This window comes from Micromys minutus (assembly GCF_963924665.1).
Source record: "Micromys minutus genome assembly, chromosome: 32".
NCBI lineage: Eukaryota > Metazoa > Chordata > Mammalia > Rodentia > Muridae > Micromys > Micromys minutus.
The window spans coordinates 5,099,000-5,124,208 of record NC_137967.1 but is presented as its reverse complement, the minus strand read 5'-3'; the positions used below and the strand labels follow the sequence as shown (position 1 = coordinate 5,124,208).

Sequence of the window (25,209 nt, the reverse complement as noted above, 5' to 3'; positions counted from 1 at the left end):
AACGCTAATTGGATGAACCACCTGCTCCGCGCCGGGAGGGCGGAACGTAAGAGGCCGAAGGAGGTGGAACTTCAGGAAAAGAAGACCAATGGGTGAGGAGATCGCACTCTGCTAGGCTCTGCCGATTTGCTGGACGCGTCATACTTCCGCCCTCGAAGGGGCGGTTGTGGAGGGCGGGCAAAAAGGCGACGACCCGTAGAAAAGGAAGGAGAAAGAAGGCCTGTCAGTCAGCTGAGCTGCGATAGGTGGAGCGATGCCTGCAATTCCCTGCTGCAGAGAGGGGCTGGACGAGGCGAGAGACCGTGAGGTGTCCACTACGCAGGCGCCTCCCTCTTCCCAATCTGTCTCCACTCCTGCGCTCCAGCCTCAGAAGTATTCCTCTTCCCTCTTCCCTCCCTAAAAACAACTAAAACAATGTCCCTGGAAATTTGACTTGTCTGGAAACCTGTAATATTCATGAGAGGAGGGACTGCCAGTCAAGGCTTGTTACCGTTAACACTGAGGTCCAAAGAGATCGAATGGTTTCCCCAAGACTACACAGTTCAAAAATGGAAAATTGTGGGATTACTAGTTTGGTTTTTAAACATTTTTCAACATAGGTTGCTCTTTTTTCCTCCCTAAATTACAGTGCCCAAGACAATCTGCATATAATAGTCATAAAATCAAAATTGCTTCCTTCATCATTCCTGAAGAATCACCCAGGGAAAAACCAGTTAAAGCCAATGCTAAGGACTGGGTCTTTTTGTTTGGCCTCCGACTTTGGTTCTTTGGTTCACTGGTTGCGGGGAAGGCAAAGCCCCCAAGTCACCACTACCCAGGGCTACTGAGAAATTTGAGGCAAAGGGACTTGGAAGAGTCCATATCTATTATTCCCATGAACAAACCGGCACTGCAGGCAGGCTTTCCTAGACCCCCAGAATGGGTCTAGAAGGTGTGTCCTGGGACCTAGGAAGGGGCCAACATTGAGTGCTTGTCAATAGAAGGCATTTTTCTGTGAATTTGAAGCCAGCCTAGTTTATGTAGAGAGTTCCAGGATAGCCACGAGTCCCTGTCAAAAACAGAAAAGGTTAAGGATGTAATCTTTAATCCCACAGTGAAGGACTGGGTGTACTTGTGGCTCAGTGGTAGAGCCTCTGCCTAGAATCTCCCAGGGAGGGGCTGGGGTGTGGTTCAGATATAGAGTTCCTGCCTTGAATCCTCCAATGAGGAGCTGGGGCCCGTTTCTGTGGAAGAGTGCTTGCCTAATACATCCAAATGCTGAGTTCACAAGATCAGACGCCTATTTCCTGGAGACTTTCTAAGTATTAGAGACATCCATAAAATACCTAGGGATACAGATTAACAGTGATGTTTGGACTAATCATCCATGGGGGGATGTGAAGAAGAGACAAAATAGAGCAAAAATATATGCGGAGTCTGTCTCTAATTAGCCTAGTAAAGCATCTCTTCCCATTCTCTGTTCATGCAGGCTGGTATGGACAAGAGGAGATACTGAGTTCTGGGTGAAAAGGTCTTTTATTCCAGGTCCTCAGTAGACGGGAACCTTAGTGTGCTCCCACATGTCCAGGCTCTGTAGATTGCTTGTTTATTTTGAGACAGAGACATACTATGCACATGAGACTGGCCTGGAATCACCGAGATTCTCTCACCTCTGACTCCATGGTATTAGGATTAATAGGGTATGCCACTATGCCCAGTTCACAGTTTTGGGTTTGTTTTCTAAGATTTTTTTAAAATTATGTATACAGCATTCTGCCTACATGTATGCCTGAAAGCCAGAAGAGTACACCAGATGTATTGGTAGATGTGGTTGCTGGGAATTGAACCCAGGACCTATGGAAGATCAGTCAGTGCCCTTAACAACTGAGCCATCTCACCAGCCCTCACAGGTTTATTTTTAAGTCTAGACCTAAAGCAAAAGCTTTCTGAAATGCAGCAGGTACCGGGGGAAGAAACTCAGATTGCCTTCTGCCAAACACAGCTGTGTCATTTGTGGGAAACACGACTTAGTGTAAGCTTTGGAGAAACCAGACCTGTTTTCTTCAACAAAGGAAAGGAAATGATTTCTGGCTACCTGGATGTAGTCCAAAAAGCCTGGTGATCCTGTCCTATTGTATTAGGAGCCACTGCTACCTAAATCTCCCCAGCATCTTGAGCTTTATCATGGCTAGACCCCAGGCCCTTTGCATTGGCCACAGTTAGAATCAATCCTTGATGCTTACCACAGAGCCTTCCTCTAGGTGCTGTTGTCTTTGGCTACTTTGTAGATTCTTCTTTCTTCCACCTTCTCCACCACTTTTCTGCCCACAAGATAAGAGAAAAGAATAAAGAGGAAAGGAAAGAGATTCCTGAATAAAGTCATGGGTAGGAAAGGAGGTAGGCCTCAAGTTCCCTGGGGCAAGTTTGATCTTCACTATCAGGATATCTAATGTCTTCTTGTTTCTTCTTGGTGCACAACTACTGAGTAAACCGTGACAAACAAAAACAACAACCACCCACGCCACCTCTCAGGGCCATAACATTTATATACCCTCTGAGAAGTCCCCAGAATTCCATACATTGTGCATTCACAGAAACAGCATGAGGCAAATCACAGTCAGCTGCTATGGACAGCCTGAAGCAGCCCCATATCCCACAACTGGGATTAAACAAAAACATATTCTTATAGTTCTCTCTCTCTCTCTCTCTCTCTCTCTCTCTCTGTGTGTGTGTGTGTGTGTGTGTGTGTGTGTGTGTGTGTGTGTGTGTGTTTGTTTTAAGAAATCAAAGTTCCAAAATCCTCACTACATCTCCCCCTTTCTGTTTTAACCCATGAATTAGGCAATGTGTAACAGGCAACTTTAAACAGAGGCATTTTCAGTTAAATCAGAGCTGTGGCCAAGGTTCCCAAGGAACCCTTTCCTGCTCAGTTCTAGTCTTTGTCAGTCTTAGTGGTTTCCATCACTCCTTACTTCCTGTGGAGGCATGAACAAATCTGCCTCCTCAATGCAAAGCTTTCCTTCCTATTCTGATGTTAACACATCTTTATAGTATACAGACTGATGTAATTCATTCCACAGTTTTGTTTTGTTTTTTTTTTCTATAGCCCAGTGCCTTATGGCTGCAGTTGTTCCTTTCTCATTAACATTCAGAAAATTTGAAGTTAACACAGCACTATTTAGTCCATCCCTAGGGGGTCTTTTTTTCTTCCTTTTTGTTTTGTAAGCATTTCCTTTAAGGTGTGATTAGATCTTTCACAACTGCTTGTCCGGTAGGATCGTGTGGTATACCTGCCATGTTCTTTATATTATGCAAAGAATTGCTTCACCTTACTGAAAAAGGGTGCATGGCGTTGCCAGTCTTAATTTGCACAGGTATTCCCGTAGTAGCCACTGCTTCCAGTAAATGTATAATTACAGAGTCAGTCTTTGCAGAACTCAAAGCAGGTGCCCATTGAAACCCGGAGTATGTACAACCTTCGGTTTTCCAAATTCTGCAAAATGAAACAGCCATCTGTCAGATTTTATTTTATTTGGGGGGGTGAGGGGTACCCCTAGGGTTACTTCCAGTAGGTAATGGAGTTTGATTATACAGGTAGGACATTTTCTTTTTCTTGTTTTTTAAAGAGATTTATTTATTTTATGTTAAGAGTGCTCTACGTACATCTACATACCAGAAGAGAGCATCAGGTCCCCTTACAGATGGTTGTGAGCCACCGTGTGGTTGCTGGGATTTGAACTCAGGCCCTCTGGAAGAGCAGTCAGTGCTCTAACCACTGGGCCATCTCTCCAGCCCTGGTAGGACATTTTCTTATCATTTTCTTGGCTTGTTGCTAAGTGATACAAACAATTTTTTTCTTTAAAACTTTTTACTGTTAAAATGGTGGTTTTCTAATACATTTCCTATTAATAATTGGTCAATCTCTTCACTTCCTTGTGCTAATAGAACTGACAGCATGTATGAGACTGAATGTGGGTGATATCTAATTTCTATTGTAGTTTCTATTTCTGATTGCCTGGTGTAATTGTATAAATAACAAGGTTTTTTATTATCAAGAATAAACTCAGCATATGCAAAACAACTCTTTCTGCATAGTGAGAGTTAGTAACTATATTAAGCAATTCAGGAAAATCTAATAATACCATAGGAATTGCATGCAACTCTGAGTTTTAAACTAAAGTTTATGGGCTTTGAATTACTTTGTTTCTATTGTCTGACTTAATAGCATGACACTCCCAAATATTTTGTATCAGTATAGAATGTAAATGCTTCAGGAATTCTTATAGTACAGGAGAGAATACAATTAGCTTTCTTTTATAAACTGAAAAGGCTTGCTTTTATAATATTTGCTCTTAATTTCTCCCAGTACAAGCTCTCTGCCAATTTTCATTGATTATTCATAATCACATAATCTCATCCTTAGTATAAGGTACTACAATTTCTGCCAGGTCTGTTCCCAACAATTGACATAGTCTTATTCTACCCTTTATGATTAAATCTGAAACTTTTCCTGTGTAAATCTTTAATTTTTTACTTTGTGCGCTAAGAAAATCCATTCACTGATACTATCTTCCGTTTGCATGATGAGCCCTGTAGGAGAACAGGAGAATGAGGTGAAGGTAAAATAACCACAGAGACATCTTTTCAGTCTCTGTTCTACTAGAGTTAACTCTCTCTGCTTCAGCTGGTAACCATCCTGGACTGTTTAAGTCTCAATCTCCTTGTAACACTTGAAACAAATTACTTACTCTTGAGTAGTTAATCCAATGTTAGGTTGCAGCCAATTAATAACTCCCATTAATTTTTGAAAGCCATTAAGAGTTTGCAACCAGGCCAGGCACAGTGGTGGTGCCCACCTTTAATCCTAGCACTCAGGGGGCAGAAGCAGTATCTTTGTGAGTTCAAGGGCAGCATGGTCTACAGGGAGTTCCAGGAAAGACGGGGTTGCAAAGAGAAAACCTGCCTCAAAACACCAAACAAACAAACACACAAACAAGTTTGCAACTGATCTCTTCTAGTGTGTACCTTTTTGCAATTGAATCTTTTGTTGATTTACTACATAACCCAAATAGTTAATAGACTCTCCTCTCTGAGGCTTTTTAGTAGTAACTGTGACCCCCCCCCCCAGCATGGCAGAATTTTTTGTTTCCTTAAATATTTTCTTTAAAGTATCTGTAACATAATCAGCCAACCAAATATTATCCACGTAATGATAAATAATTGATTGAGGAAATTGCCTACAAATTATTTCTAGCAGTTGTTGCATAAAATGTTAACATAGAGTTGGACTATGTAACATTCCTTATGGAAGAACTTCCCACTGATATCTTTTTTATGGGTTGAGCATTGTTATGGGTAGGTACTGTGAAAACCTTTCCCTATCCTGTGCTTGCAAGAAGATAGTAGATGTTAATCTGAGTACCCCACTGCTGTAAAAGATCCCTTTCCTCATAAACTTGTGGATATGTCAGCCACATAAAGTCTTAACTTTTCTAACTGACCTTCCAGTCCCACACATTTAACCCACTACAGGCTTTGTTTTACATGAGATAGAAACTTTCCTGGGCTGGAGAGATGGCTCAGGGGTTAAGAGCACTGACTGCTCTCCCAGAGGTCCTGAGTTCAATTCCCAGCAACCACATGGTGGCTCACAACCATCTGTAATGGGATCAGATGCCCTCTTGTGTGTGTCTGAAGATAGCAACGGTGTACTCATATAAATAAAATAAATCATTAAAAAAAAAAAAAAAAAAAGAAAGAAACTTTTCGATTCCTAGAAACTGGAAATAAAGCTTTTGAAGTTGCAATTCTGAATTACAAAAGCTTTGTGAGATGACAGTCACAGCCGCTCCTGTATCCACCAAATCTTCTATTTCAATATCAATATATTTTTGTCAATATTTGATTTTTTTTTTAAGGTTTGATAGTATGCATTGAAATCTTACTAGTTACCATAAGCATAAAGTACATCTAAAACCAAACATAACATAGAAATAGTCACAGTTTTCTTGGTGTGTATAGATTAAATATAATGATTTTTGAATACCAAAAATTGCCACAAGGCTATCTTCTTAGCTCTTGAGTTATTGATTTATTCTCTCAAGCTCTTAAAGCCACCTAGCGACATGGTTCTATAGTAACATCATCAAATTGAACGTGTTCTTGTGTATCAGAGTTCCCCTCTTCACCCAGAAACTGATCCCCCTCTCTATTTCTCTGTCCAATATCCACAGCTCTTTCCCTCCACCATATTAACCATGGCAACTGTGGACCGGCCTCTAGAACAGCTGTTACCAACCCCTTCCAGCCCTAGGGAATAATTCTATTTTGAGTAGCCCAGTTATTTAGAATGTCTCTCATATAAGGAGAGTGCATCCTATATAAAATCATGACCCCCCCTTAAACTGCCTTAGATCTATTATTTATTTTCTTTTTTAAATTTTTTAAAAATTTATTACACAGAAATACACTGTAGCTGTCTTCAGACACACCAAAAGAGGGCGTCAGATCATGAACGGGCTGTTTCATCAGCTTGTCCTCCAGTCTTTTCAGCTCCTCTCGGATCCTACTGCCCTTCAGCCCAGGTTCTTTTCCTCCTTAAAGAACTCCTGATCTCTTGCTCAGTCACTGGGACTGAGCCTTTTTGTTCCGCCTTTTCCCAGGGCTGCTCACCTCTAGGTGTTTTCTCTTCTACCAGCATTTTTCTCAGGTGCAGCTGATTCTGCAACGATTTCAAAAAAAAAGAAAGCCAAGCAACACCTTTTGTCACTCATGGGGTCTCATGCACTCTTCTGGTGCATCTGGGGACAGCTATAGTGCACTAACATATATAAAGTAAATAAATCTTTAAAAAATATATTTACTCCGTGTATGTGACAGTCTACCCACACGAACGCACACAAGCTTCATGGCCGCTGGAGAGATAACCTGAGAGGGGAAGAAGGAGACTCAGGACAGTAGTACCATCTTTGCAGGCGCTGGCTCATGCCTTTGTGGAGCCCAGAGAACAGCTAGTAAGAACCTCTTCTCTTCTCCTACCAACTAGGTTGTTGTTGGGGTCAAACACAGGTGATCGCCCTTGACGGCAAGCGCCTGTGTACCCACTAAGCCGTCTTGTGGGCCAGTTTGTTTGGAGAAAAGGTGTCACTGCATAGCCTAGAATGGACTCGAACTCATTGCAATCCTCCTGCTACAGTTTCCTGAGTAGCTGGGAAGACAGCCCTGTCCTACCACAACCTGCTCTACTTGGAATTTTGAGTCTTTATTCAGGGATCTCCCCCCACCCCGTTATCCTTTCCCCCCCTCTTATCTAGTGTTAGAGGGTTGAAAGGGTAGAAAAGGGGTGAAGGGGAGAAGAAAGAAGAACCTACAAAGTAGCAAAAGACAGCTTAAGTGTCTAGCCAGACATGGGGCTAGGCAGAATGGGAAACTCGATTTCAAATGCTGTGGAGGAAACAGCACTGGAGAAAGAGATGATTTTTTTTTCTTCTTTTAAAATGTATTTATTTTGAGGGGCTGGAGAAAAGACTCAATGGTTAAGAGCACCAACTGCTCTTCCAGAGGTCCTGAGTTCAAATCCCAGCAACCACATGGTGACTCACAACCATCTGTAATGGGATCTGGTGTGTCTGAAGACAGCTACAGTGTACTTGTATACATAAAATAAATAAATACATCTTTAAAAAGATTTATTTTATTCATGAGTGTACTGTATAAGGTTTATTTATTTTACTTGTATGAGTACATAGGCATCTCTGTGAATTGAGACCAGCCAGGACTACACAGTGAGAGACTGTCTAGAAAATCAAGCAAACTGGCTGGAGAGATGTTCTGGTTGTTAAGGGCACTGACTACCTTTCCAGAGAACTGGGGTTTAATTCCCAGCAACCCACAGAGCAGCTAACACCTATCCACAACGACAGTCACAGAGTATCTGACACTTTCCTCTGGCCTCCCCAGGCACCAGGCACACATGCATCAGACACCAAATGCTCATGAGGGAAAAACACCCACACATAAAAATAATTAATTTAGAAGCTAGATATCACAGGACTATGTATTTACTTCATTTAGTCCTTCATACTCAAATATTATCATCTCAAAAACTTGGTTCCATGATATCCAGGTTGGCCTCAGTCGCTTAGTGTAGCTGAGGATGGCCCTGAACTCACAGCCTTCCTGCCTCCATCTTCTCAGACTAGCTGGCCAGACTTGCTGTGTGGCCAAGTCCAACCTTAAACTCTTGCTCTTCCTGATTCCACCCCCAGGCATGGGATTGTAGGCCTAAGATACCAGTATTCCTCCGTGTGTGCACATACATGTTTACATGGGTAGGCATACATGTGTGTGAGCATGCGTAGAGGTCAGAATACATTCCTCAGGCACTGTCTACCTCTTTAGGGTTTTGTTGTTATTGTTGTTGTTGTTTGTTGGTTTTGAGATGGAGTCTCTCATGACCTGAAGCTCCCTTATTTGACCAGCAAACCCCAGGGATCCAGCAAATCAAAGGCATCACAGTGATTAGCTTTCTTTTTGAAATGCGGGTCCAGGGGGACTGAACTCCAGGCAGGCACCTTTCCACACCGAGCAATCTCCCAGCCCAAGATATTCATTCTCTCACTCACCGCTTACATTTTGTGTTTTTGTCGCTATTCGTTTGCTGGGTTTTCTGGCTTTTTCAAATATTATTTTATGTATGTGCACTGCAACTGTGTTCAGACACACCAGAAGAGGGCATCAGATCTCATTACAGATGGTTGTGAGCCACCATGAGGTTGCTGGGAATTGAACTCTGCAAGAGCAGTCAGTGCTCTTAACAACATCTCTCCAGTCCCCTGGAGTCTTTTTTCTTTCTTTCTTTCTTTCTTTCTTTTAAATAACAGGTTCTGCACACCTTTAATCCCAGCACTTGGGAGGCAGAGGCAGCTGGATTTCTGTGAGTTTGAGGCCAGCCTGGTCTACAAAGGGAGTCCAGGACAACCAGAGCTACATAGAGAAACCATATCTTAAAAAACCAAAAGAAAAAAAAAAAAAAAAGTAAAGTTTACACACAGTATGAAGACTTAAATCCCAAAGCACACGTTGAGAAGCTATGGCATTCGCTATGAGTTCTCCGGATTCCCTGTGGCATGTCCAAAGCTGGGATCTCTTCCTTTGTCTCTCTTCTGGATTCGGCCTCCCCGGCCCTCACTGAGCACTAAGTCCTCCAGGGAAGGGCTTGGAAACGATCCTGTCTGTCTCTCGGGTCCTAGGCAAGGCACAGAGCGAGACAGATGACCTCGGACTGGATCCCAGAGTTGGCTGCAGGGTTAGGGCCCAGTCCAGTGGGTGCTCCAGATCGGAATGAAGGAGCTGTACCATCAAAACCAGGGTCGGAAGAGTCCACTGAGGTCTACAGGGGACAGCCGAGCCAGGACCTGTTCTCCCTCTACCCCTCTCTGTGACCCAGTGGTTAGGCCCTTTGTGACCCAGGCCAGGAGCTAGGGGACCCTGAGCGCCGGGGGGCGGGCAGAGTAGATGGTGAGTCTCCCCCTGGGAGCAGGTCCCCCCGCGCCATGGCAAGCGTGGTGGTGAAGACAATCTGGCAATCCAAAGAGATCCACGAAGCGGGGGACCCGCCTGCGGGGGTCGACAGCCGCTCCCAGCTGGTCCCTGAGGCTCCCGGGGGGGTGACCAGCCCTGCCAAGGGGATAACGAAGAAAAAGAAGGCCGTGTCCTTCCATGGGTGGGTTTCCTGCACCCTGTTGGTTGACAAGTCTGGCGCCCACCAAAGCATGGACGCTGAGGGCAAAGAGGGACGAGGACGAGGGCACTACAGAGGCGGTAGGGGAAGAAAGTGGTGGGTAGAAGTGATGGACCGAACTGGGCAGGGGCGAGGTGGGGGCGGGGCTGAAAGGCAACGGGGAAATGGAAGATGAAGGAAAGAAGGTCAATGGTCTCAGAGGGTGCAGGTGCTGTGTTGAGGACATAAGGCCCGCCCCTCTGGCCCTCCATCCCCACTGTCTCCTGGGTCATCTGCAGGGTGGAGCCCCGGATGTCCCACGAGCCCATGCACTGGTGCCTGAACCTCAAGAGGTCCTCAGCCTGCACCAACGTGTCCTTGCTCAACCTGGCTGCCATGGAGCCCGACTCGTCCGGCACAGACTCGACCACAGAGGACGGTGGTCCGCTGGCACTGCCAGGGCCACCTGCTTCCCCTACAACACCCTGGGCTCCAGAGGACCCTGACATCACAGAACTACTGGTGAGCAGCTGACATGGGAGTGGGCCACAGTCCGCTTAATGGAGGTAGGCAGATCCAAGGAGGGGGCCAACCTAGTTTAGGAGAAGTTACAGTCTCCGGGAGCAGAAGATGGGCTTTAATAACCTTATCAGGAAAAGTCTCCTGGGGGTAGGGGTTTTAGCTCAGCGGTTGAGCACTTGGCTAGCAAGTGCTTGCAAGGCCCTGGGTTTCATCATGAACACAGAGAGAATACACGGGCCCCAGGCCCTCACTGGAGGACTCAAGGCAGGCTCAACCGCTAAGCCACACCAAGCTTGGCCTTTACTCCTTAGATAGGGTCTCACTCCTTTATCCAGCCTGGCCATGACTTTGTAGGCCTCCTGCCTCAGCCTTCCGAGTAGCTGGGATAAGAGGCTTGAATCCACACACCCAGCTTTTGATAAATATTCCCTTGAAAACCTAAGATGTCAGGATTAGGGAACAGCGACAGCTACACACTGTCACTTCAACCGCCTGAGGCATTATTTTTGTTGTTGACCTTGTTCTTGAGACAGAGTCTTATTATGGAACTGCGGTTGGTCTGGAATTCTCTATGTAGACCAGACTGGGCTGGAACTCACAGAGATCCTCCTGCCTCTGCCACTGGCTGGAATTAAAGACATAAACCACCACACCCAGACTGAGACATTTATCTTAGTCTCCCTGACTCAGGCCAGACTGAGGTCTGTGGCTTCTGTGTAGAAAAACATTTTGGAACTAGTGGGTTTATATGGCACAGCTAGAGATTTTATTTTTAAAAAAAGAAAAATTTACTATACACATAACCTTGCCAGTCAGGAGGAGGGTGCTTAGAAGATTCATTCAAGTGTGGCCACAACCTTACCGAGGGGGCATCCCAGTGAAGTGTCTTAGAATTAGTTCAGCTGTAGTTTCCATCCTGGTGGCTCTCAGATTCTCTCTCTGAAGATGTTTTCTGAATTGGTTCTTTGGGTGGTTTGGGGAGGGGCTTGCCCCCACAATGCACTTGTAGAAATCAGAGGATAACTTAGACTGTAGGCTCTTTACTCCCATGATGTGGAGCCCAAGGTCAGAACTCTGGTCCTCAGGCTTGGTGTTTTGCCCTTTACCTGCTGGGCCAGTTTGCCTGACTCCCTGCTTCCTGTTTTATTGAGACAGGGTTTCTCTGTATAGCCTTGGCTGTCCTGGAACTCTGTAGATCAGGCTGGACTTGAACTCACAGAAATTGCCTGCCTCTACCTCTCAAGTGGTAGGCCTAAAGGCATGTGCCACCAACATCCAGCCTGTGCTGGAGTTTAAACCAAAGGGTTTTGGGTTTTTTGTTTTGTTTTTTTTTTTAATTTTGTGTGTATGAATGTATGTGTGTCTGGGAACCAAACCTTGTCCTCTTCAAAGGCAGCTAATGTTCTAGCCACTGAGTCTTTTCTTTCTTTCTTTCAAGTTGCATTTATGTTTTTGTGTGAGGTGGGGTACATGTAGCTTCTATAGCTTCTCTGCCTTACCCAACAGGGCCATAGACTTGATCTGTCTAAGGTCCAAAAGCCTCAGCCTACCTTGCTTAGGGGTGGGGCATCATAAGACATGACATGGGAGATTGGGAGAAAGATGACCAGGAAAAGATGATGTCATTGTTTGAGACCAGTGTGGGGGTTCAGTGGGTGCTTCCAAGTTTGACAGCCTGAGTTCAATCCCAGAAATCCCCATGGTAGAGAGAACCAACTCCTGCAAGGTGTCCGCTGATGTCACACGCAAGCCCTGGCATCTTGGTGCTGAGACAATAAGTACGTGGAGAAAATATATACATGCCAGGAATGGTGTCTCAAACCTTGAACCCCAGTATTTGGGAGGCAAAACTAGGCTGATCTCTGTAACTTGGAGGCCAGCCTGGTCTACATAGACCTTGTCTTTAAAGAAAAAAAAAAAAAAAAAAAACTAAGGCAGAATCTGTTAGAGATTCAACCGAGACCTGTGAGTCTTGGAGGCCAGAGAACGTGTCCCATTGTGAGGGACAATTTAATAATCACTAGGGTAAAGGAAATAGCAGACTCTGAGACAGAAAGCCAGGCCCATCTCTAGAGGGTGTGCTTAGGAGGAAGGGACTACTTACTCATGTCTGAGCCTTGGTGTGGCAGCCAGCCACCAGCCCCCAATACTGTCAGCAGTAGTAATTACTTGTCAGCATTGAGCCTCATTTCTCTGTTGGTGAAGCCATGGAGGCCCAGAGAGGTTAGGTAACGTAAGCAAGGTCACAGAGCTTGGAAGTAGCAGAAGTAGCTTAGGGAGTCACACGGAAGGTTGGTGTGATAGCTGCACTGGCTGGGACAGAACAGGACAGTGGACAAGAGTAGCCAATGAGGCTTTGCAGAAGAGAACACACAGGCTAGACCTTGAAACTGAAATAATATATTCTCCGTGCAAACACAGGGAAAGGTACTGGGGCCACCAGGACCAAGAACAACATGTGAAAAGTCTGGAGAAAAAAAGGGACAGGGCGTTGCATACAGGAAAGATGGGGGCTGGAGGGACAACAGGACACTGCCCACACAGGCTGCAAAACATGGGTAATTGTCCCAAGGGCCATAGGGAACCATTGTGGATTCAGTAGGGAAGGGAGAAGCAACCCATTTACTGCTCCCCTATTGTGAGCTATGTCTGGTGACGTCACTTCCCCTCTTAGAGCACGTATAAGGGAGCTGGTATATTGACCCACTTTAAAGATGAAGAGAAAATTCACCGAGTTACAGAAGGCAGAGTCATTCCCAAGGTCAAAAGGCTGGGAGTGCTCCTTAAGAACCAGAGGCTAGAATTAGAAGGCTTCTGGGTTTGGTACCAAAGAAAACTTTGGAACAGGAGGGCAGGATGTGCAAGGGAGAGGAGGCAGGGAGGCCAGAAGGGGTGGGGCTAGTGCTGGATGGGAAACCAGGCAAGTGATAGACTCAGCCCTCCTCCGCCCCCACCCCAGTGCCTTCTGGTGATTCTCATGTGAGCCTGGAGTTGGATGTCTCCCTGCAGAGCTAAGAACTCGTGCCCAAGGACTGATGGCATCCAAACAGCTCTGGGCTATGGGCTTTCAGGGCCCTAAGGATGGAAGCTTCCTGAGTGTGCATGGGCCTCAAGCATCTTACTTCAGCTTCTTCCTCTCTGGCAGGGAACTTGTGATCGCTTTAGGGATTAGGGTAAATGATGCATGCTCAGTATTCGAGCTGCAGAGGAGAGGGAAGAGATGGTCTCAGAGAAGGGGGGGAGAGAGAGGAGAGAGAGGGGGAAAGAGAGAGAGAGAAGGGAGGGAGAGAGAGGAGAGAGAGGGGAAAGAGAGAGAAGGGAGGGAGAGAGAGGAGAGAGAGGGGAAAGAGAGAGAGAGAGAGAGAGAGAGAGGAGAGAGAGGGGAGAGAGAGAGAGAAGAGAAGAGAGAGGAGAGAGGGAGGGAGAGAGGGGGAAAGAGAGAGGGGGGAGAGAGAGAGAGAGAGAGAGAGAGAGGAGAGAGAAGAGAAGAGAGAGGGAGAGAGAGGAGAGAGAGGGGAAAGAGAGAGAGAGAGGGAGAGAGGAGAGAGGGGGGAGAGAGAGAGGAGAGAGAGGGGAAAGAGAGGGGGGAGAGAGAGGAGAGAGAGGGGGAGAGAGAGAGAGGGAGGGAGGGAGAGAGGAGAGAGAGGGGAGAGAGAGGAGAGGGGAAAGAGAGAGAGAGAGAGAGAGAGGGAGGGAGGGAGGGAGGGAGAGGAGAGAGAAGAGAAGAGAAGAGAGAGGGAGAGAGGAGAGAGAGGGGAAAGAGAGGGGGGAGAGAGAGAGAGAGAGAGGAGAGAGAAGAGAGAGAGAGAGAGGAAAGAGAAAGAGAGAAGAGAGAAGAGAGAGAGGAGAGAGAGAGAGGAGAGAGAGAGAGAGAGAGAGAGAGAGAGAGAGGAGAGAGAAAGAGAGAAGAGAGAGAGAGGCCAAGACCCAGAGAGACACAGACAACAGAGCCCCAGAGGCCATGGTGACTGGTCATCACCGGTATCCACTCGTAGCTTCCCTGGAGGCAGAAATGCTGTGCTGAGAGGCTGGTGCTCTTGTGTGGTCATGAGATGAATGACAGCAGTCACCATTAGGGTTTCCCCTGCTAAGGACACACTGACACACTTACCCCATTCTGTGGTGGCTCCTTAGTCCCTCCTGGACACACTGTCATCTTCGGTATTTTACTTTGGGGTAGAGATCTCCATACAGAGCCCTGTGTGGCCTGGCATGCACACGGTCCTTTTGCTCTGTCTCCTAAGTGCTGGAGACAGGCATGTGTCACCATTGCCACCTCTGCTGTACTGGGACCCTGGAGACAGGCATGTGTCACCATTGCCACCTCTGCTGTACTGGGACCCTGGAGACAGGCATGTGTCACCATTGCCACCTCTGCTGTACTGGGGCCCTTGATTTTTTTTTTCAGACAGAGCCTCATGCATACTAGGTTGGCTTCAAAGTCTCTTTGTAGCTGGGGACAGAACCCAGACCTTTGTGTGTGTTCAGCGAGCACTCCATCTGGGCTGTGACCCTCAGCATCACTACGTATCAGAGGATTGCCTTGAACTTCTGACCTTCCTGCCTCCACCGCCACGCTGACTGACATGGGTCACTAGTTCTACCAATCTCGATATTGACCACCCTGTGGCTATAGATCTGGCCCTGTGGCCAGCTCTTACTACCACAGCTATCTGGCCTTTTCTCCCATTTGACGGGAAGGGAAACTGAGAGAGGCTCCAGGCAGGGACTCATGGCGTCCTTTTGTCTATAACTCTTTAGCTTGCCAGTCTCCCATCCCCTCTCTCCTCCAAGGATCCCGAGTTCCCCTTCCCAAGTCTTGACCCAGGTCATTCGAATCAGTCATCCTGTGATGGTGGCTGCTAGTGATAATCTGTATTGCACAGGAAGGGAAACTGAGGTACAGCTGGCTAAGATGCTCTCCTCAAGGTCATACAGGAAGTCAAATGAGCTAACCCGGGATAAATGTTCTAAGTCCCCCCCCCCAAAGAGTGCCCCCTAAGGTAGACTCCTGATTCTCCAGCTCAGAAAGAAACTTTGAATATTATCTAATGCTTTGGAAGTTGTCCTGACACAGACCATCCAGGGATGGCTAAATTGGAAGGTTCTAGCACAGAGCCATTTCTGCCAGGGTTATGGTCCTCTGAAGAGACCAGGGTAGGTTCATATTTTGTCCTAGGCCATAGTCCTCTGATGGGGTGAGAATATTGTTGGTCACCCAGGACTTACCCTTGGAGTCGGATGAGGTTGCTGTAGACATTACATCCGTGGGATGGGGCGTGATCACTTTTGCGAGGGCTGTGGGCCTCTGGTGAGAGGTCCATGCAGTTGATATTAGGCTTAGGGGCTATACTCACCTGATGGGATCCGTGTGCAGGCAACGTTTGGGCCAGGGCTGGATTCTTCTGATGGCTTGACTAGGGTTGGAAGATGCCCCAAGACATTACCCCGGTGGGAGCCTCAACTCCTTCCTGGCTTGAGTGGAGACCTAGGCTCCCGGACAAATAGGCTGCTTTTCCTAACACCGATGCTCATGGCGTGGCAGCCGGCATTCCTCAGAGCATCACCTACTTCAACCTCCCAGTTGCTAGGACAACAGATGCTTGCCTCCGTACCTGGTCCACCACATCCCTAAGTTCTCACAGCTGGGCAGTAGTGGCGTATGTATGCCTCTGACCACAGCACTCAGTCTTGAGTTTAAGGCCAATCTGTCTATAGAACAAGTTCCAAGACAGCCAATATACACAGAGAAACTCTGTCTCAACACCACCCCCCGAAAAAGATCTCACTCTGTAGCTCTGGAGGCCCTGGAGGTCACTACGTAGACCAGTTCACAGAGATCTGCCTGCCTCTGCCTCCTGAGTTCTGGGATTAAAGGTGTATACCACATACCTAGCCACTGACAAACCTTAATATATTTTCATTACAAAACGTATTTTCTTAATTTTACAGTCAAGGAAACTTTTTAATTATCATAGTTTTGGTTTGGTTCTTTCCTTTTATTTTTAAGATTTATTTATAAGGTATACAGTGTGTTCTGCCTATGTGTCTTCATGCTAGAAGAGATCTCATTATAACTGGTTATGAGCCACATTAGAGATGGTTGTGGGAACTGAACTCAGGACCTCTGGAAGAGCAGCTGGTGCTCTTAAGTTTTGAGCCATCTCTCAGCCCTTGTTTTTGCTTTTAAAGACAGGGTAGGTCTCTCTGTGCGGCTCTGGCTGTCCTGGAACTCACTTTATAAACCAGGCTGGCCTCAAACTCATAGAGATCCCCCTGCCTCTGCTTCAGGATTGTTGGGATTAAAGGTGTGAGCCACCACCGATGGGGTAAGACTGTCTCAAAAGGTAAGGAGAATGGGGTGCAGAGCTGTTGCTAACAATGCCAATACATGAGAAACTGAGGTGGGGGCATCTCCAGGATGTAAGGTTCATCTGGGCTACTTAATGAGTACAGAGAATCAGGTTCTTTAAAAAAAAAAAAAAGAAAGAAAGTAAAGTAAAAATGAAAATCAGGAGAGAAAAGGGATGAGGAAAAGGAAGCTGAAGTTGAGAAAGAGGAGGAAGAGGAAGGTGGAAGGGATTCCTGCCTGTCCTTCCAACACATCCCTGTGTCCACATGGTGCCCACCCACCCACATTGGCCGCCATGGCCACACGGGCTCATTCAGCTGCAGAGGAACTCTTTACAGTCTTTATCTCATGGGAAAACGAGAATGTAAGTGGCCGTGGTTATGTTAACAAGTCTGACTGCTGTAGCAAAAAGACAGAAGAGTTTGCACAGGGCACGAGCTGCTGCCTCTCAGAGCAGCTGGTGAGAACTGAGCACCGGAAGTTAGGAGCGGGGGGGGGGGTGGGGGGGTGGGGGCACACTTTTAATCCTAGCACTCAGGATGCAGAGGCAGGCTGATCTCTGTGGGTACCAGGCCAGCCACAGCTGCATGGTAAGACAGATTTCATGGTCTCTATCTGATGACCCAAGATGGTTGTCAGTTTTATACATCACAGGGTGGGGGAGACAGGGAAAAAAGGAGGGACTTTAGGGGTACAAATTTGTGGCTGGAACCCACAGTCTTGTACATGCTGGTAAGAATTCTGTCACTGAGTCACACCCCAGCCCCTCACGGGGGATTCTAGGCAGTGGCTCTACCATTGCACCACACCCTCAACTCCAACTGGGGAATTCTAGGCATTTTCCCTCTTACCTGTCCCAGCACCACTGTGAAGAATATTAATCGGGCTGGAGAGATGGTTCAGAGGTTAAGAGCACTAGCTGCTCTTCCAGAGGTCCTGAGTTCAATTCCCAGCAACCACATGGTGGCTCACAACCATCTGTAATGAGATCTAATGTCCTCTTCTGTATTGCAAGCATACATAGAAATAGAGCACTCAGATAGATAAATAAATGAATCATTAAAAAAAAAAGAATATTAGTCTACTGGCTTTACCAAACGAGAAAACTAAATTCAAGGATGCCACGCTTTGTCCAAAGCCACATACCCATCCGAAGCAAAACCAAACTGAAAACACGGCCTGCTCCCTCTAGAATGTTCTTGGTGCTGAAATATACATGCCGCCCTTTCTTCACCAGAGTGGAGTCAACAGTGGATTGGTACGTGCCAAAGACTCCATCACGAGCTTGAAGGAAAAGACCACGAGGGTTAATCAGCACGTTCAGACGCTGCAGGTATGATACTTGGAGATCCCTGTGTCCCTGTCTGTGGCCTCTGCTTCCAGAACTAAGTTCCAGGCTTATAGCCTCCTTTTCTCCATTGCGCATGCTCAGTCCTCGGGAGGCTAAGCCCCTGCTCCCCATAGAATCTTTAACCGTGCCTCTGCGTAACCCTGCCTCCCTTCCATGGTCAAGAGCGAGTGCTCTGTGCTGAGCGAGAATCTGGAAAGAAGGCGGCAGGAGGCAGAAGAGTTAGAGGGGTACTGCAGTCAGCTGAAGGTGAGTCGCTGTGGGAGGCACAGTTGGGGAGAAAGTGGTAGGAGCAAGGGACCGCGGAGGGCTTGGGATGTGGCTGGTTGGTAGACTGCTTGCCTAGCGTTGCAGGAAGCCCTGGGCTCCGTCGGAGCGTGGCATTAGGCTTGAGTGTGGTAGCACACTCCTCTGACCTCAGAACTTGCTAAGCTGAAGATTCTTTTTCAGCTATATAACAAGTTGGAAGCCGGGGTACATGAGACCCTCTCATGGCTACCAAAAATAAAATGTCACTGTCCTCTGGTCTTCATGGCCGCTCTATGCATTGTTGGTTGCACGCATCCATAGGCAAAACACCCATACGTATAAGAATTTTATGTTTTCACAACAGGGTTTCTCTGTGTAGCCCTGGCTGTCCTGAAACTAGACCAGGCTGGCCTCAAACTCTTGAGTGCTGGGATTAAAGGCGTGCGCCCCTACAGCCGCGCTGTCACCTCCGGGTTCATAAGAAAAAAAAATCTTTAAAATTTTAAAATTTAAAACAAATGGAGCGCAGGAGAAGTGGGATGGTCGAAGGGTTAGCGCAGTACGGGCTTGGCTAGAAAGGAAGCTTGGTCGGGAAGTGGGTGCATCCTACCTAGGGCAGGTGCTATGCAAAAAACGAGGCTGAAGGTGGGGGGCAGAACCGGAATGGGAAGGCAGGGCCCCCGCCCTGATGTCCTGACCCAGGAGAACTGCCGCAAAGTGACCCGTTCAGTGGAAGACGCTGAAATCAAAACCAATGTCCTGAAGCAGAACTCTGCCTTGCTGGAGGTACGAGGGTGTGGAGGGGTCCCAAGCTAGTGAGGAGTGTGGGTGGAGCCTCGGGATGGGGGTTGGAGGAGCTATGGTGGACAAGGACAGGGGTGTAAAGGCTCCCGAGCCTCCCGGGAACTGAAGAGAGTTTGGGACCTGGCTGTAGGGGTTGGATGTCAGAAGAGGGAGGAGCCCAGGGGAGGAGCCAAAAAGGGTTTGCTGGGTGGGACCAGGGTGGAACCGGGGGAAGCTTAGTTGTCAAGAGTGTAGCCAGAAACGACTAGGGAGGCCGAGTCTAGACTGAAGACTTGCTACCTCACTTTCCAATAAAACGTCGAGAAAGCTTGTCGTGATCCCTAAGAGGCAGTGGCTGATTTTTTGGCAGGCGGGATAGGAGAAGGGAGTGGCAGGCTGCCCGCAGCTGTAGAAACAGCTAGCAGAGTTTAAATGTTATCGGCCCTCCTAAAGACCAGCAGGAGTTGAGTTCGGACTGCAAGCCTACTTCCCAACCATCCTCTCTCTACACTACTTTGCAGTCTCGGGGATCCCTGGGGCTGCAGTTAAGCTGCGGGTAGTAAAGTGCCGAACATCTTGAATTGTTGTCCTCCCCTGACCAGGAGAAGCTAAGATACCTCCAGCAGCAACTGCAGGATGAGACGCCCCGGAGACAGGAGGCCGAGTTGCAGGAGCTGGAGCAAAAGCTGGAGGCTGGCTTCTCCCGGCATGGCCTGGGCCCTGCCACTTCCATTCAGGGCTGCTCGGGCCCTCCTGGTAGCCCGGAGGAACCCCCTCGGCCGCGAGGCCTGTCCTCCAGTGGCTGGGGCATGGCAGTCCGCGCAGGGGAGGGACCCTCGCTGAGCGAGCAGGAGTTGCAGAAGGTCTCCAGCGGATTGGAGGAGCTGAGGTGGGCGGGGACTGGGGGAGCTGGGAGGAGCCTAGAGGCTGGGTGGGCGGGACAGAGTGGATCCTAGAGGGGTTATTGGTGGGTGAGAATTGGAAGAGCTTGATGTGGGAGGGACTTAGGGCGTGATGTGGGCGGGGCTCGGGGGAGCTAAGCGAGTGGGCATAGAAACCGAACTTGGATGAGGATTGGGTGATAGCATCGGTGTTAGCGGGCTAACCTAGTACACACAAAAAAAAGGAAAAGAGGGCGGTGGTGGGTGGAGTGGCGCATGCCCTTAGTACCAGCACTGGGAGACAGAGGCTGAAGGATCTTTGTGAGTTCGATGCCAGCCTGGTCTACATATAGAGTACCAGCACAGCCTAAGACTGTCTTTGACACAGGGTTTCCCTGTGCAGCCCTGGCTGTCCTGGAACTCATGCGGTAGATCAGGCTGGCCCTCAAACAATCAGAGATCTGCCTGCCTCTGCCTCTTAAGTGCTAGGATCAAAGGTGTGCACCACCACCCGGCAACAGACCCTGTCTTAAAAACAAAACAAGGAAAAAAAAAAAAGAGAGAGAGACAGAAAAGAAAATAGTTTGGTGACCTATTTGGGGCTAGGTTAGGGTTAGGTCGACAGGTGCATGCGCGGCCAAATCTATACCCAACCCTTTCTCCCCTTCCGATCCTCGCAGGAGGGAGGTGTCCTCACTGGCAGCCCGGTGGCATCAGGAGGAGGGGGCGGTGCAGGAGGCCTTGAGGTTGCTAGGAGGCCTGGGCGGCCGCCTGGATGGCTTCCTGGGCCAGTGGGAGCGGGCGCAGCGGGAACAAGCACAGTCCGCTCGGGGCTTGCAGGAGTTGCGAGGCAGAGCAGATGAACTGTGCACTATGTAAGAGCCCAGCGGGTGCTGGTGGGGGCGGGCGCTGGTCCATGGGAAAGAGGAAGCAACTGGAAGGTGGATCCTTGAGGAAAAAGGCTTGAGCTGGGGGGTGGAGGGGGTGGGCGCGCTAAGTGACCTAGATTCTCCAGTGAGAGGCTGGGGTGTGGCTCAAACTGAGCCCCCTTCGTACTCGGTCCCCCACCCCCCACCCCTGCTAAGGGTTAAGGGCTTGACTTTGAAGCTGAGTCCCTGCTTAAGATCCACCAGTAAGGAATGAGTGTGTCTCAAGAGTAGCGCATTTGCCTAGCAGAAGCCCCTGGCTTCTATCCCCATGGAGATGGACAGACCCGCCAGAGCCAAGGCTGGCAGCTTATTGCAAGTTATCCACATTGGTTGCTCTCCTTCCTCAGGGTGGAGAGGTCGGCAGTGTCTGTCGCTTCACTGAGGAGCGAACTAGAGGCGCTGGGCCCAGTAAAACCGATTCTGGAGGAGCTGGGACGGCAACTTCAGAACTCCCGAAGGGGACCTGACCACGCCTTGAACTTGGATAGGTCTGCCCAAGGCCCCTGTGCCCGCTGTGCCAGGTATGGGGAGGGGCGACAGCGGCATTGTGGATCACAATTTAGGATTGATCGCACATTGCCACTGTGAGAGAGGGATTCCTGTGGGCTGCAGAATGAGAGCCCTGTTGCATTGTGGGAACGACTTTTTTATCCTTCCCACATGATAAAAAAAATTGGCTTCTTGTGGAGAGCAAAGATTGGACGCACTGGTATTTGAGACTGGGTGCATTTCCAGCACACTGTGGGAAGGCTGGGGTGTCATGAGGCTTGGGTTCTCTGAGGCATAATGCCAGGGGCTCAGAGGGGTAGCTCGGTTAGAAAAGCGTTTGTCTTGCAAGTAGACAGGAGATCCCTGTACTGGTCTGTCTGGTTGAATCTAGGAACTCTAGGTCCTGTCCTAAAAAATGAGACTCTGCCTTAAAAACTAAGATAGAAAGCTGGAAAGTAAAGGAGTCAGGAGCAATGGCTGCTCTCCCAGAAGCCCCAAGTTCAATGGTGGCTCACAGACACCTGTGACTGTAGTCCCATAGGACCCAGTGACCTCGTCTGGTGTGCAGACCTACTTGCAGACAAATCAACCATACACATAAGCAAATACATCTGAAAACAAAACCAAAAACGTAGGGCTGGACACGCTCATGCACACCTCCAATCCCCAAATTAGGAGGCAGAGGCAGCCTGGTCTATGTAACAAATTCCAGGCAAGCCAGGGCTACTTAGAAAGATCCTCATTCGTTTGTTTGTTTGTTTTTTAAAGGAAAGAGAAAAGAAAAAAAAATAAGTAAGGTCAGAAAGGTGGCTCAGTGGATAAACGTGTTCTGACAGCCAGACAAACCTATGACCTCTGTATCCCACCATGGGAGGAGAGAGAATCCACCCCCGATAGTTGTCTTTCAACCTCCACGCTTACGTGCCCGGATTCTCTCATACTCACACAATAATCAACATAAGGTGGGCTAGAGAGATGGCTTGCTGATTAAGAGCGCTCTTCCAGAGGACATGAGTCCCATTTGCAGCTCAACTGCTTGCAATCCCACTTGCAGGATCAACACCTTCTTTTGGCCCCAGTTGGCACCTGTCTGTGCACAGGTGGCATTCCATCACATCCACACAAAGATAAATCTTAACAGAAAAGCAAAAGGCGGGAGAGATGGCTCAGGAGGCTGAGCCCACACGGCACTTTCAGAGGACTTGAGTTCGACTCACAATCATTTCTAACTCCAGCTCTGGGGGAATCCAATTCCACACATCTACACACATGTGCATAGGTTAAAATAAAGTAACACAGACTGGAGAGATACCTCAGAGGCTAATAGCACTGGCTGCTCTTCCAGAGGTCTTGAGTTCAGTTCCCAGGCAGCCACCACAGAGTGGTTCAATAACCATCTATAATGAGATCTGGTGCCCTCTTCTGGCCGGCAGGTGTATGTGCAGGCAGAACACTTCATAATAAGTAAATTATTAAAAATAGGGGCTGGAGAGATGGCTCAGTGGTTAGAGCACTGACTGCTCTTCCAGGGATCCTGAGCTCAAATCCCAGCAACCACACGGTGGCTCACAACCATCTGTAATGGAATCTGATGCCCTCTTCTGGTGTGTCTGGAAACAGTTACAGTGTACTTAAATATAATAAATAAATCTTTTTAAAAAATTAAAACGTAAATATATGTTGGAACCGACTGAGCAAGACATTATCAACCCTTGATCTCCACACACAAAGTGAAAACTGGATATGTTGTGGAAAGAGCAGGAAGTGGGTTTTTCCAGTACAACACGGGGTTAGGTCTTACGTCGAAGCGAATGTCTGTTAGGATGGTTTCACAGGGTGCCTAAAGAAACACGGCCAGGACTGGTGGTTTGTTCACATCTTCAATTCTGGCCATCGGGAGGCAGAGGTAGAGTATCTCTGTGACTTCCACTTCAGACTGGTCTACGTAATGAGTTCCAGGACAGCTAGGGCTATGTAGAGAGACCCTGTCTCAACAAACAAAACAACAGAACCAGCCACATGGAGTCTAACCCAGGGCCTCATCCGCCTGTCAACCATCCTTTTACAGCCAGGGGCAGCAGTTATCCACGGAGTCCCTGCAGCAGCTGCTGGAGCGCGCGCTGACCCCGCTGGTGGATGAGGTGAAACAGAAGGGTCTGGCTCCTGCCTGCCCCAGTTGCCAGAGGCTACACAAGAAGATTCTGGTACCAGGGACCATGGGTTGCCATGACCCACGTTACTTTTGTTGTTTCGAAGGGTTTGAGGAGCCTTGGCAGGAAGGGGAGGCCTGTATGGGGTCTGTGCAGGCAGGACAAAGGCTTGAGTGACAGCTCAGTCACTCTGCAACCTGGAGTGACACTTTGGTCCAAGGCATAATAAGACTGGGTCTGGGATGTCACAGGACATATGGGGCAGATTCATTCTATAGATCATGGAATGTGGGCCTGATTTTTCTCTAGCCCTCCAGGGAGGTCACTGGACTCAGAGGGGACCCTTGATCTAGACTGGGGGGAGGCACCGACATAAGCCCCAGTCCTGTAGTTATTAGGCCTTGAGGCCTGATACACTGTGGAACATAGAGAGCCAGCGTCTGATAGTGACTGGCTCTAAGTTATATTGAGCAGCCGGGAATACATGGGAGGTCATGGCTTGGTGCATTGGGGGATATGGAGGTTAGGGCATGATGGGACTTTGGCCTTAGGGATGATGGGATATGAAGTACAGTACATTGCAGCCCCACTAGTACATAAAGAGCCACGGGGCCTGGTGAACTGTAGGATTTAGAACATTGTAACCCTAGGGACCATTCTCGTGCCAGACACGGGCATCACAGATGTGGGGTCTTGAGAATTATGGGATGCAGAAGGATGCTAGGGTTCACACAATATTGGGAAAACCCACGGGCATTCAGGGGACAGCTTGCTGGGACAGAGCCCAGTGCATTAGGGACATTCGCAGGCTTCTTGCCAGAGGGAGTTGGGGAGACCAGTGAATTGTGAAATTCCCCAGGGCAATTCCCAAACTCAAGGCCTGATGTGGTTACTTTGGGTGGTATGCGGGACCCTGCCCCTTGCCCTCCGCGACCCAGCTCCCCCTCCACCCCCAGCCCAGTCCAGTAAGCCCAGCGGCGCCTACACTCCTCTCCCCAGGAGCTGGAGCGCCAGGCCTTGGCCAAACACGTCAGGGCAGAGGCCCTGAGCTCCACCCTTCGGCTGGCCCAAGACGAGGCCGTTCGGGCCAAGAACCTACTGCTGACGGACAAGATGAAGCCGGAGTGAGGACGGAGGCAGAGGGCATGGGAGGAGGGTGAGGTCTCTGGATGGGGCCTGGCTCCTCCTTCCGCCTCTCACCCACCCTGTCCTGGCTGGGCCTGCCACAGGACTGATTTCCAGATGGCTGTCATTGCAGGGAGAAGGTGGCCACTTTGGACTATATGCATTTGAAGATGTGCTCCCTCCACGACCAACTCAGCCACCTGCCACTTGAGGGGTCCACAGGGGCAATGGGGGGAGGAAGCACTGGAGGGGATCCCCCTAAACGTGGGGGCCCAGGCTCTGAACAATAAATGGCCTCTCATGCTGGCATGAATTCTGACTCTTGAGTTGGCGTCAAAAAGTATAGTCATTGGGTGTGGATTCGGATACAAGAGGATTTCCATGGGACCTGGGATAGCCTGGGTTGCCCAGCGACACCCTGTCCTAAAAGCAAAATGGGAAAGGGATACAGATCACACTGTAGAGCACTTGCTGAGCTGGCCTGAAGTTCTGGGCTGATCATTCCCACCACCCAGGATTGGGGTGCACACCAGACTTGACTACACAGAAAACCCCAAGCTAGCCTGTGCTCCATTAATCCCTGTGTCAAAAGAACCAAGGGGCTGGAGAGACGGTTCGATGGTTAAGAGTTTCTACTGATGCAAAGAACCCAAGTTCATTTCCAAGTACTCATGGCTGCTC

At 48.5% G+C, this 25,209-nt stretch overlaps 1 protein-coding gene across 5 annotated transcripts; it reads left to right on the top strand.

Moving 5' to 3' along the window:
* Positions 1-12: 12 nt before the first annotated feature.
* TSKS (testis specific serine kinase substrate) lies at positions 13-24,818 on the top strand (the record flags this gene model as incomplete). 5 transcript variants are annotated; one of them, XM_080909018.1, is made up of 11 exons in its annotated part: positions 13-92; positions 10,000-10,222; positions 17,812-17,907; positions 18,088-18,171; positions 18,874-18,957; positions 19,557-19,843; positions 20,516-20,710; positions 21,112-21,285; positions 23,322-23,457; positions 24,360-24,527; positions 24,662-24,739. In XM_080909018.1, the coding sequence occupies 11 exons, from the start codon at positions 13-15 to the stop codon at positions 24,737-24,739; spliced, it is 1,605 nt and encodes a 534-aa protein (XP_080765144.1). The 5 variants fall into 5 exon arrangements, with proteins under 5 accessions (XP_080765144.1, XP_080765145.1, XP_080765142.1 ...); XM_080909016.1 differs by lacking the exon at positions 13-92 and adding an exon at positions 9,534-9,703 and having other exon boundaries at positions 24,403-24,527; positions 24,662-24,818; XM_080909015.1 differs by lacking the exon at positions 13-92 and adding an exon at positions 9,534-9,703 and having other exon boundaries at positions 18,847-18,957; positions 24,403-24,527; positions 24,662-24,818.
* Positions 24,819-25,209: the final 391 nt, after the last annotated feature.